General features: G+C 42.2%; 1 protein-coding gene across 1 annotated transcript in view; it reads left to right on the top strand.

Annotated features, from left to right (window-relative positions):
* Positions 1-13,348, top strand: part of LOC137872958 (uncharacterized) — a 41,959-nt gene that overhangs the window by 12,939 nt on the left and 15,672 nt on the right. Inside the window, exons 12-24 of the mRNA XM_068711498.1 lie at positions 217-2,011; positions 2,427-2,519; positions 3,557-4,087; positions 4,555-4,628; positions 4,932-5,081; positions 6,420-6,580; positions 7,173-7,332; positions 7,439-7,633; positions 10,322-10,481; positions 10,955-11,022; positions 11,255-11,514; positions 11,826-12,009; positions 12,689-12,892. Coding sequence (XP_068567599.1) covers positions 217-2,011; positions 2,427-2,519; positions 3,557-4,087; positions 4,555-4,628; positions 4,932-5,081; positions 6,420-6,580; positions 7,173-7,332; positions 7,439-7,633; positions 10,322-10,481; positions 10,955-11,022; positions 11,255-11,514; positions 11,826-12,009; positions 12,689-12,892 — 4,035 coding nt within the window. The remainder of the gene's footprint in view (positions 1-216; positions 2,012-2,426; positions 2,520-3,556; positions 4,088-4,554; positions 4,629-4,931; positions 5,082-6,419; positions 6,581-7,172; positions 7,333-7,438; positions 7,634-10,321; positions 10,482-10,954; positions 11,023-11,254; positions 11,515-11,825; positions 12,010-12,688; positions 12,893-13,348) is intronic.

The following is a 13,348-nucleotide window of genomic DNA, read 5'->3' as shown; positions in this document are numbered from 1 at the left end:
GCCGGTGAAGATTGTTGATAGGCTTTTGCTGATTAGCGATTAGATCATTTATCAACGTTTTTTCCTATGCCGATATTAACTAACTTAGACTCTGCGCATTTCGGCGACAATGTCTAGAGTTAGAATGTGTATGGCCTACATGGGAAGTGTACTAGATAAGCATTGCTTTGTGTTTGATTCTATAAAGTGAGTAAAACTACTGGTCCATAATTGCAGGATGATGATGAAGACTACGTACCTTCCATGAGCGATGGCGATGAAATGAGTTTTGAGCAACACCCCATCGACGCCTCGTGCATCCAGCAGGAGGACGAGTCTGACTACAGCTCTGATGATTCTACATCTGAGGAAGATTTCAAAGACCCCTCCCTCACCAACAAAAACTACTGTTACGTTTGCGGGGTAGCGCAGTCTAAAATTTCCCGTCACCTTTATACCCATAGAAAGGAAGAGCCTGATATAGCTGCAGTGTTGAAGCTACGCAAGAACTCTAAAGAGCGGAAAGAGCTGCATGAGATGTTACGGAACAGGGGAAATAACATGCACAACCAAGAGGTTTTGAAGACTCGCTGCGGAGAACTGAAAGTGAGAAGAAGAAGCTCAAACATGCTCACCACTTCGAGGACATTTGCATCCTGTCTATATTGTAAAAACATGTACGTTCGTAAGGACATGTGGCGACACATACAGAGGTGTCCTGCAAAGAAACGCTACAAACCTCAATCAGTGAAGATTAAAGCCTTAAATTTGGTTGATGCTGTGGAGTCAACAGACCCCCATAACCTCTCACCATATGTGAGGAAAATGTTAAGCACACTGAAGAAAGATGAGATTTCATCCCAGGTCTGGAATGATTCCTTTTTACTGCAGCTGGCACAGTGTTTGTACTCCAGGAACGAAAGAAAAGCACTCAGAATTCAACACATCAAACACAAGCTGAGGCAAATGGGACGGCTTCTGTTGAGGTTAAAGCAAAAGTCGATATGTAGCTTTGAAGATGCTGTGAAACCCCAGAACTTCAGCAAACTTGTCGAAGCCGTGAGAGAGCTCGCTGGCTTCAACGAGGAGACGAAGTCCTATGAGAAACCAAGCTTCATTAAGTATTTGGGGAATTCGCTCAAGAAAATTGGCGACATCAACTTCGCCAGAGCTTGGAAAGGGGAGGCCGGCAGCAGGACGATAGATGAAGCGGATGCATTCATGAAGTTGTGCGCGAAAGAATGGAGCTATGTCTATCCGGCAGTATCGAAAGACAGCACGCCAACCGTACCGTTCATCCACGATGTGCAGCTTTTCTATCGGTGCATGGAGAAGACCGCAGCTTCTGCAGTAGAAAGCCTGACGTTGTACGAAAGCCCTCCGGTCTACACTGCGCTTCTTAGGGTCACCGTTGCGCAAGTGTCCATCTTGAACAAAAACATGGCCAAAGTCTCACAAGCAACGCTCAAGTCGTTCAAGGAGCGGGAAGAGCCCGAGCTTCACGAGGACGTGGCCGTGGCCGTAGATCAGCCTCAGTTTGAGCAAATCCTGTCCAAGACCACACTGAAGATCAAAGTCATGAGCAACAGAGGCCAGAAAGTTTCCGTTACGTTGACCCCTAAACTGCTCGCTGCCATAACGCTGCTCATGAACAAGAGAGAAGCATGCGGCATGCATGAAAACAACCCCTTCTTATTCGGGATCCCGGATGCCCCGTGCACGAGCTTCTTCTACGGACAGCGGTGCACCGTCACTTTTACAGCTCGTTGCGGCGCGAATAACAAGGCGATCCTGCGCTCGCCGTTTTTCCACAAGCACATTGCAAGAGTTTTCCAGATTCTGGGCCTCAAGAGCGACGAGCTCGATCAGCTAGCCAAGCTGTTGGGGCGGGACATTCCGACCGACAGGGGATATTATCAGACGCCGGAGGCGGCTGGTGACATCGCAAGAATCTCAGAGCTGCTGTCAGCACTGGAGAAGGGATCTCTCGAAAGATTTGAAGGGAAATCTCTCAAGGAAATTGAGATTCCAGGTGAGTGTCCAGTTAAAGGTGTGGATGTTTTGTTTTTTTTAACAAACAAAAGTGTTACTGCAACAAACATCTTGACTACTTATGCTTCCAAAAAGCGTTTGCAGAGCTGATTTCTTTTTTTAAATTTTACGTATTGAAACCTGTGTTGTTTACTTGCCAGTGGTCTTCTTCTTCTTCTCTGCCTCTTTCTTGCACATTTCTTTGGCAGAAAATGTCAATGTGCGTGTACAAGTAAAAATGTCCTGCAAATTGAAGTATGTTTTAGTAGACAAAAGCACTTACTTGGTCTAAACTGAATATTCAAATCAGATTGTAATTAACATTAATTATTACACTTTTTGTGTTGATGTCTTTAAATTGATTGACATGTACTATCGTTGCCGTGACTCTTTCCATATCTTGCTTTCCTTTGAAGATGAATTGGAGCCAGATGTTGAGCAGCACAACCCTGAAAACAGTGATGCTGAGGAGGACAATGAAGAATCAGAAAGTTCTCATCTGATGAGCAGTATGTAGTAGAAGCACTCTCTCCATCTACACAATGATCTGTGTTATAGTCGTCTTTCAGAGAAGTTTTCCATGCAGACATTTTCAGTGCCATTGAAGCTGGTAATACGCATTACTACATGTTCTTCCACTGGCACAAGATTACCCTCCGTGACCAGCTGCAGTTTGATCTGTGAGAGGTTAAATGCATCTAAATCTAAACAAGGTATTCTGATGCTTTATCTTAGTTTTCTTACTTTCAAAAAAGGAATTTTGATACAGATTAAGCGTGAACGATGGATTTGGTTTCATCTACTCTTAAAGTTCATGTAATTACGTTACCCACAGGAATGAGAGAGATGCACCACCGACATTTGTTTTTGAAGAGTGTTTTGGAGTGCATTTTCTTTTTAATGTACAATTATTATGCCATATACAAGGAATACTGTTATCTCTATGAACTTGACACTAATGCTATGTTCACACTGCAAGCAACAAAAGTAACAAGTGTGGTGAGTTATATTTTCACTGAGTTGCCGTTGAAATGTTGCTCAAGCGCTCGTTGACGTAGTAATGTAATTACATAGATCTGGGAACTGGCTAACGGCATTTCTTTTTTAATGAGTAGAGCCGGGTCGATCAAAATCATATGATTGGCTGATGTGTTGTTGTGTCGCTCGTTGAGTAACATAATTTATTCATCTTAATTAATTTAATAAATAAATTTGACTCAAGAATGAACAAAGGAGATGGAATACAACAAAGATTTCTTTATGCCACAAAAAAGGCATGACATATTTAACAAAAATACTTCGCTGTGTCTTGAGCACTTATATTCTTAGCCATGTTCAACTTACTGAGAAAGTCAAACTCATCCTCCACCTGGTGAACAGTGACAAAGATTTCAAAAATGTGTTTATGGATTTAAAAGAACCACAATAGAACTAAATGTAGAGGGAAATGTCTGACTTCTCTGGCTGAATGGAAATGCAGTGATATGAAATAAATAATGAGAGCGTTGATACTCTTCTCACATGGCTGTACCTGTTGCTCCTCTAGGTTCTCCCTTAGCAAAAGGCTCCTTTTCGGTAACCAAAAGAAACGTCAGAGTGTCCTTCTCGGGGAAACGTCGCCGAGGCCGGAGAAAGAGGCAGGAGAGTGAAATCGAGGCATCTGAGCTGAATGACGAAGAGAAAAATGAAGACATGAACACAGAGAGGGACGACTGGTCAGAGGAAGTACCTCCGAGCTGTGCTGTCAACACACCTGAGGGAACGGTGACTCGTGGCAACGAGGACGCTACAGACATCTCCTTCAGTGACGGCGACGATGACATGAATGTGGACTTTGACATGGACATGGACACAGATGAGGACATTGCCAGAAACCAGGAGAATGGTGAAGATGGTGACACAAGCAGCTCGCTAGCAACACCTTTGACACCAGATGTGACAAAGCAGGACAACGACAGCAGTTATGCTAAGAAGAAGGACGGCTCACCCAACAAGCGCCCCAGTGTTTCAGACCTAGAGGAGCCCATGGACATCGACACAGCGAACAATGTGGAGAAAGAAGACCAAAAGAAAGGAGGTGAGCAAAATAACTGGATAGATGTGGATAGCAGGAGTTACTCTGACTGCTCAGATACAGGTCAAATATATTTAGTGGCTCGAGAGGAAATTCGGGATCCCCAAAGTCATCTGGGAAACACGAATGTCAGCAGTTTTTGTGCCAATCCACCGAGAATGTGTCAAATTCTTTCAGTGAATAAGTTTAAACTTTGACCAATTAGTGGTGCTACAGGAAAAGTCGGGGTATCACAAAAGTCTTTAGTCTGAAGCACATTTCACAGCAATCCATCCCATAGTTGTTGAGATATTTTACAAAAAACAAAAAATGTCAACCTCATGATGGCGCAAGAGGAAAAGTCAGGTTCTTCCTCTGGGGATCATGAATGTCAGTATAGAGCTGCATGACAATCCGTTCAACAGTATAGCATTTCAACTGCATAACAAAAACATGTTTTTACTCCTATATTCAATTTGAATTCTTTACAGAAAAAAAGAACAAATTAATAGCTGCAGTGACCAGAATGAAAGAAGTGAAGATATCAATCCCTAAACTGGACATTGTGAGTATCAACTGTCTCCTATTGTATAAGTAAAAACTGGTTCAAAGTATGAATTCTTGAAATGAAATACTTTCTTTATATTCACATTTTTAGCAACCACATTCCTCTTCTGCCGAATAATGTCTGATGTAACAATACGCATTTATAGTGTTGTTTTTACTTTGGCTTACGCATTGAGAAATTATAAATGACAAGAACAAACTTTATTTTCCTTTCTAACAAAGTATAATCTTTTGTGGAACAACCATCACAATAGTGTCAATGTTGTTTTTTCATTGTTGATGTTTTTTTTCTTTCTCCTAGGAAAAGTTTAAGGCTCCAGTCCACATTTCCCAGTTATCGTCAGAGTGCAACTCTGTCAGGTCGCCGGTGAAATATCGGTCCATCCAAGACGACAACAACAACCGGTGTCAAACATCCCCAGACGCCAAAGACAAGCCTAACTATGCAAAGGTAAGGGAATACAGAGAATGTGCTGTTCATCAAGTGAACGCTGCATTTATAAATGTATTAAGTCACGTTATATGGATGAAAAAATGTAAAAAGATTAAACTGTCTGAGCTGAGTACATGCCGTCTAAAATTTTAAAGGGTTATCAAACATTCTTTGAAGCTTCGTTCAGAGCTGGTACGAGCAGGTCAAAAGTCGCATCATTTCCTCTGTACAATGAGAGTTTTATATAAATATAAAGTTGTCTTTAACTTTTAAGATTTTTTTTTTCCTGAGTGATTAACATATATTGAATTGTTATTCCCAGTTATTTAGCCTTCTTATTTTCAGGAGTGTGCAATTTTCAATCTAAAACACCCAAAAACCACCCCAAAAAACTATAAATTGAAGTGTAAATTTTGCTGTATTCACAGATAGTATAGTATAGTGATAGTAACAGTAACTTAATGCAGTTGCTTTACTTCATTTGCGTGTGTGTGTATAAACTAGGGATGCACCGATCCACGTTTTTCACTTCCGATACCGATACAGATATCTGAGGTTTAGTATCGGCCGATACCGATCTGATACCGATCTAATAGAGAAAAACAGTGCTGAATCGATTTAAAAAACGCAGCCGACGCTACGCGCCCCCAGGTTGTCCATCGCTTTTCTCATGTTGCTGGCGTTGTCCCTCAGAATCACGTGGATTTTGCTCAACGGAATTTGCCACTTGTCAAACATTTCCTTCAGGCTAGCTGCTATCGCTTCGCTGGTGTGTGACCCACGAAAGTTTGTTGCATTTAACATTGCACTGTGTGGCACAAAAGTTTCATCCAGCCAGTGTGCTGTTAAACTTAAAAGTGACACAGGGGAAACGTCGGAGCTCCAGATGTCTGTCGTGAAACTTATCGATTTGACATCTTTTATCTCCTTCAATATGTGTTTGCACACTTTACCGTGCAGTTCAGGTAGCGCCGTCTCCGACAAATATTTTCGGCTTACCATGTCGTAGCGTGGTTCCAGGTGGTTAACTAGCAGCCGGAATCCCTTATCCCCGACAACTGAGAGCGGCTGCCCGGTTCCAGATGGCTGATCCTTTCGCTCGCTTCATTTTGAAAACAATCTATGCGGCCAGTTCGCTAGCGCATGACGTTACGCAGAGCACAACGCATACAATTGGACTGAATAGATTTGCCTTTATGGATCGGTCACATTGTCACCGATACCCGATCTAGAATTTTTTCCTATATCGGGACCGATACAGATATTGATATCGGATCGGTGCATCTCTAGTATAAACCTCACCCGACAAAATACATCAAGTGATGCATGTTCTCTATCTTCTCTCTCGCATATCAGGCGGCACAGATGAACTGCTCCCACTGCAAGAAGAGCATGATGAAGGGCCAAACGGCTTACCAGAAGAAGGGATTCACAGACGTCTTCTGCTCCAAAAACTGCCTTTTCGAAATGTTTCCCATCAACAAACCAGTCACCAAGACGTGCCATCACTGTCACAAGTGAGTCTGTGAAAAACAACACTTTATTCTTTAGTTGTAAGCAAGTTATCAGGATAAACAAGAAGGCAATCCAGGCACTCCAAAATCTTTGAGGAAGGAAATATTAAAAAGCCTTCATTATAGTGGCGTACTCATTAAAAGTGCCAACATGTTTCCACCAAAGTAGGTCTTTGTCAGGGCATTTAACCTCTAACAAACGTATAGTATAAACAACCAATGGGAGGCAATCACATTAACCGGATAATGACATGGCATTATAAGTACCCATAGATTTTAAACATAGGCTGTAAGAAAAAGACAGGAAACATATGAGGTCTATATCCTCATCATCATCATCATCATCATCATCATCATCAATACATGAGGCCTCTTTTAATAATTTAGCCACTATAATAAAAGCTTTTTAATATTTCTTCCTCATTGTTCTTAGATTTTAGCGTGCCTGGATTGCCTTCCTTGTTTGTCCTGAATTTTCGTTTCCAAGAGCATCTGACACATTTTGATCTACACAAAGCGACCCGTTATCTCTTTCTCTCCTAGGAAGTAAATAATGTCTTTTACATTTTTGAATGTGTTCTCCTCGTTCTGTCAGGGCGATATCGCAGCCTCTGGACCTCATCATGGCTGCAGTGGACATTAAGGGGACCATGAAGGACTTCTGCAGTCTGACCTGTCTGCTATCCTTTAAGTCCAACACTGTGTCCACCCAAACGCCACAACGGCTCTGCAGCATGTGCAACAAAGCCTGCACTGTAAGCAAAAAACAACAGACATATTTTTCTTCTTTACCAAAACTTGTTAATTTAAGCTATAAAGTAGTCGTCGTACTCACTGCTCTTTCATCATCATCTTCCACAGACCACGTGCCAGTTGACTCTGAACGAGGCCGTCCACACGTTCTGCAGCGACTCCTGCTTGGGTGATTTCCGCAGGGACAACATTGCCGTCTGCGAGCACTGCAGCACCAACTTTTGCCACAAACCGCTTAAGCTGAAGCTTGAGAAGGAGGCCAAAACCGTCTGCAGTCAGGAATGTCTGGACGAGTTCAAAGAGGTGCTTACAATCTAAAAATGATGGTCACTTAGAGTGTCAAAGACTGAAAACAGTACAGCTTGGTTAACGCAACTCTTGCACTGAAACACTGTATATACATAGTACAGGTCATCATCATATAGTGTCCAAGCCCAAGGACAGGAGGACTTAACATGTTAATTCAATGTTTAAATACAGTGTCTTTAATCTATGTGCTGTGTTCGCTCAGACTGCATTGACAACAGTATGGTTAAAGGTCTAGAAATGATAGGCTCACTGGTACAATGAACCTGAGCCTGTCAAGTAGATATTTTGTACATTTTAATCATATTCAGTTTTGTTCCACTTAAGTTTATTGCTTAATTCCCCAACAATGTACCAGACATTGAAAACTGGTAATTTGTATAAAAATGTAGATGAAATATTAATAGATATATTATAATAACAACCACAATAAGAAAATAGGAATGGGGTTGAATATTCTTAAAAGATAAAGCTTGGGTTATCTGTATTTATGTTCTTGTCAACATAATTCCTTAAAAAGACCAAAACCATATCTGTTTTTAGCTACATTGTAGCTACGTTGTAGTTACTGGGGTGGGACTAAACAGTGCATTTGTTAGGGACTACTTTCAGCCACAGATTAATGCACATTTGGGCGCTCTAGTCTAGTGAGTATTTGGTATTTGTGGCACCAAGGGTCAGGCCAGATGCTGTTCAGAATCTGCTGCACGTCTGTGTGTGCAATTACGGTGTAGGTGCTGAGCGCAGCAACATCAAATAGTTGTTTAGATAGTCAACAGACTAAACGGCGGCTGTCTTGACTCGGGTACCAGACTTCAGGACGGGGGATGTTTACAGGACTGACTCGGTGTGCTGCTGGTGTTAACACACCAAAAACGTGCGACCCTTTGCTCCTCACGTGTGAATATGAAGTGCTCCGTTCCCGGTTGTGGAAACGTCCGCACCTCAAGATTATCGACCCAGCACAAATTTCACTTTTTCCCGCACGATCCGGCGCTGTGCAGTGGATGGCTGGAGGCCATCAAGAATCCTCGTTTCGATCCAAAATGTAGCTCGGTGCTCGTGACCAGGAGTCACGGTCTGCGTGTGTGCAGCGACCACTTCACACATCGGGACTACTTAGGGGCAACATAAGTTACTACGCCGCGTTAAAGCGAGGCGCTGTCCCGTCTCTGTTTCCGTGGTCGCAGCCAGAATCGGAGACGTTACCGATGACATCCGCGTCTGGGCAACAGGTAACGGTGATGACGCGGACAACTCTGTCTGAGCAACTGGCAACATGTCGCAAATGGACGTTTAGGTTCGCGACACATAAACGTTACCATTACATTTCATACAATACGTACATTTACTTAAGTACTGTACTAAAGTACAATTTCAAGGTAGGCTATTTGTACTTGAGTATTTCCATTTACACCTACTTAATACTTCTATTCAACTTAAGTTCAGAGTCAAATTATGTACATTCTACTGCGCTACATATATTTTATAAGCTACATTGCAGATTTGGACAATATATAAATGTTAATGTATTACATTTCATAAAGTTAAGCTTTTATTGATTCCTTGGAGCAGTGTATATAATAAAACATTTGCTCTATATTTACCAACTGCAACATTAGGGCATCAATAATTACATTTCAATAATATAATTATGGATGAAATGGGCCATTCTGTATAACGAGTACAATAAGGAATATATTTTGATGCTCATACTTTTGTATTTTTAATTCAAGACTTTAACTTGTTGCAGAGTATTTCTACAGTATTGAATACTTCTTCTGACACTGCATTTCATAACGGTACACTTACTGTATATTTACTGCCACCAATACAGCTCTAAGCAATGCCACAGAAACGCGTCTGCGTTTGGTCTTCGCCTGTCACAGAAATAACCCCTGTGATGAAAAAGATGTTACTATTATTAAACTACATTGGCTATATTCACTGTAATGGAGGAACATGTCAACCAGTGGGCAAAAATAGAGTTTGTGGCGCAGACGAATAAGCTATATTAGACTTTGGCTACAGAAACATTGCTAAGTTGGTCTTTTAATGGGTTTGTTGACAATAACACAAATATTTCATCCTCATTACTTGAAAACTTAAAAAAAGTTCAGGCCTGCAACTAACACACACCTTTAAACAGATACATCTGTCTGTATCTGTGTTCAGATTGCTGGCTTTGTTGTAAAAACAGTAAAAAAAAAAAATTATCCACCTCTTTGTGCAAAATTGGGTTAAAAATCAAAGTCAGGGAAACATTGTCCATCAACTTTGACTACGTTTGAGCACCAATCATCATTGATGTTAACGCATAGTCCACCTCCTCTGGTCCCACCGGAGTCCTGCGCTCTGTCCTACAGTCCGCCCCGCAAGTGCAGCTTGATCCGGGATGCCAAAGACGAGCCAGGTCTCAATCCCTCTTATTTTCCTGTGATCAGACAGCCAGGAGATGGATGGGTAGTGGAGTAGGCTTAGGTCCTAGCTGGGTCAGCTTCCATTCCGGATCTCCTCCCTCCGGCTGGTTTGGCTGGGTGATCAGGAAGATGCCGTGGACGTCTCCAAAGTCGTTTGGATTTAATCCAAACCCCACGCTTCCTCCTCCCATGTTGATGAGTGCATCTCTGCAATATATTCTGCAATGTCACTGACATTCTGTTTCCTTTCTCTGTTGTTGTGCAGAAAATCAAGACGTCCCACCAGTGCACCATGTGCCAAACTTCTCTGCCGGTTTCAGACATGGTTGATTTTAAAAGCGGCGAGAACATGGTGGAGCTCTTCTGCACCCGCACCTGTGTGAAGTCATACATGCTGCGGCCCACGGGTGTAGACGTTCTTCAAGGTACCGGACAAAAAGTTTTTTTATCTTGGTCTCCGTCCTGTTTTTTCTATTTACAGGCATTCATCGTGCAATCTGATAGGTTTCAAAATAGATGCTGATGTCTGACACAGCTAAGAGAAAATGTTTCCTTTGCTTATAACACTTAATCCCTTTTATTTGGCATTTATTTATTTATTTAATCATTTACTAAAAAAAATCTATCACACTATAACGTAGTTGTAAGCAGATTTAAGTGTTTATTAATGCATTTATACACAGTTGTAATTGTATCAAATGTCTTCACAGGACAAGTTACAATTGTTGACAAATACTGTACATTGATGAACACTTAAAGTGTTCTGATATGTGCTTACAACTGAATTATAGTGTGCTAGAAACCATTTGTTAAATGTTTATGTAGTGCTTATGAATGCTACATAATGGGGCGTTAAAGTAGTAGTTTACCTGAACACGTTTCTGATTTCTCCCTTCAGCAGAGAGAGAAAGCACAGATCAGTCGAAGAAGAAAAGAGCCACTCCAACAATACAAATAGTGGCTGCTGTGAGTATTTCATACACTGAATTAATACCCTGGAGTCTACGAGATGTATGTGCTCCACAGGAGAGCTACATGAAGCGGACATGATATTTGCTTACTCATGCTTTTAAATGGGGCTTTCTTCTGGGTATTTACTTGACTAGTTTTGTCTCATTTGAGCCGAGCTGAGGAGCGTCTCGTGCCAGTCCAGGGGCGGCTTCTAATCCCTGCACTGTAACTGTGCGTCGTCCCACAGGTGGAGGTGAAGAAGAGGAGCACAGCCTCCTCTGCCAACAAAAACGATGCACCCGCCGCCGCCGCCGAATTGGACGCCAAGCCGAAGCTCATCGTAGCAGAGTCGTGGGTTGTCTGTTGCAGCTGTGGGAAGAGAATGCATAGAGGAGAGACACTTTACCAGACGAAGAGCACACTGGAGGTGTTCTGCTCAGCTGAGTGCCTCTCGGAAAAGCATCCCGACAACGTGTCGGTCACCAAAAACTGCTACAACTGCTTCCAGTAAGTCCAGGATAAGTTCAACGGTTATCATGATCTGCAGCTGTTTTGACAGTCGATTAAACCTTTGGGTCGTTTTTCAAGAAAAGTCTCTCATTTGTGAGAGTTTGCTTTTCTTTGTGTTACGTGATCATAAACTGAACAACACAAGCATTGTGATCACCTGTGTCGTTGTGTTTTTGGGACAGATTTTGTATATATTTAGTACTGCAGGTCAAGCAGAGCTAACGCCTTCAATTCTTCGCTCATTAAAGCCACCCCGAATGCAAAAACTGGCAAAACTGTCCCTGAAAGTGAATCTCTCCTTCCCTCAGGATGATCTTGCGGCCTCACAGCATGATCCTGGCTCCGGTGGACGATTCAGGAACGATGAAGGAACTGTGCAGCGCCACCTGCCTCGCTTCCGTCAACTCCAAGAGGAACGCGGCCGCCCCCAAACACCCGCCTCCCCCTGCAGGACCTCGTACAGTGTGCCGGATGTGCGCCAAATTTTGCAATGTAAGAAAAAAAGAAAAGACACTGACTCTTGGTCTTTGTTCGACTTTTAGTTGCGTCTTTTCAAAGTTTGGCTGAAAAGGCTTGTCTATATTTTTCTTATTGTCAGCAAATCTCATTAGAAGATTGAAAACCAATGAGGCCTTTGTCTTGCTGGTCTTCCGACTTTCCAAATATACAGTAAAGTTTTAGCAGCACTTTTGACAAACCTCACTCAAAACTGCAGTAAATGGTTAATTTGTTGGACTATTTTCAGCTGTTTCCACTCACATTCACATTCACATGTTACCTTAAGTATTTTCTTTTACAGCAACAGTGTTTTCGAGTGCCCTAAAGTTCAGTGATTTAGCCCAACATATGCAGAGACTTGGACCTGTTTGTTAAGATCTTAAGACTTGGATCAACTATTTTCTCTTTCTTTATACTTTATATTAATGTTCTCAAGCATTATAGCCGGGTCTATTGTCTGTTCTTCTTTGACTTTGCTCAAAGAGTCTCACAATTTCTTGTTCCTAAGAAATAGATCTTTGGTGCAATGTCCCTGCATGAGCGTTATAAAGTAAGCCATTCTCATCGGTGAGATATTTAGAAAATATGACCATAATGAATATCACTACTTGTTCATTAAGTAATCAGTATTGCCACGATACAATCGGTCCACATGCTCCTTTGTCGTCTTCAGTGCAAATTCAGTCAGACCCTGGACGGCCGCACGCAAAGTGTTTGCAGCGACGCCTGCTTCATCAACTACCACAGGATCAACAACATGCCGGTGTCCGCCTGTGACGTCTGCAGCTCCATCGGCATCGGCGAGCGGTACAGGCTGAAGGCGGAGGACGGCAGCAAGGCCATCTGCAGCGAAGAATGTCTGGTCAAGTTCAAGGAGGTGAAATCAAACGTCACATCTACAACTTCCACATTAACACTGTACACAACCTCGCTTATTACTAAGCTATAAATACACCGCCAACATCCAAGGTGTGTGTGTGTGTGTGTGTGTGTGTGTGTGTGTGTGTGTGTGTGTGTGTGTGTGTGTGTGTGTGTGTGTGTGTGTGTGTGTGTGTGTGTGTCATCGGACTTATTTCCTCACACTTTAAATTGTGCTGCAGTTTTGTAACTGTGGCACACTCATATCATCATATAAAGAAATTGAAGTATTTTTGATTGCTTTTTCATTGTTTTGCTCTGCAAGTCTGTTACAGTCTGTTGGTTTCTGTGAAGCCTGTTTGTTCTCAATTGTAAAACTCTGTGTTGTAACAGTAATTCATCGTCGATCCGTTTGTGTTTGGTCCTTGAATTTGATGGAGTTGCGTCTGGAAAGTCATTTAAAGACCATTGAATT

This window comes from Cebidichthys violaceus, unplaced genomic scaffold, assembly GCF_023349555.1.
Source record: "Cebidichthys violaceus isolate CVI_PGR_0920_01 unplaced genomic scaffold, fCebVio1.0.p SCAF_16, whole genome shotgun sequence".
Taxonomy (NCBI): Eukaryota; Metazoa; Chordata; class Actinopteri; order Perciformes; family Stichaeidae; genus Cebidichthys; species Cebidichthys violaceus.
The sequence above is the reverse complement of the archived record's forward strand: the minus strand, read 5'-3'. Positions and strand labels throughout refer to the sequence as shown.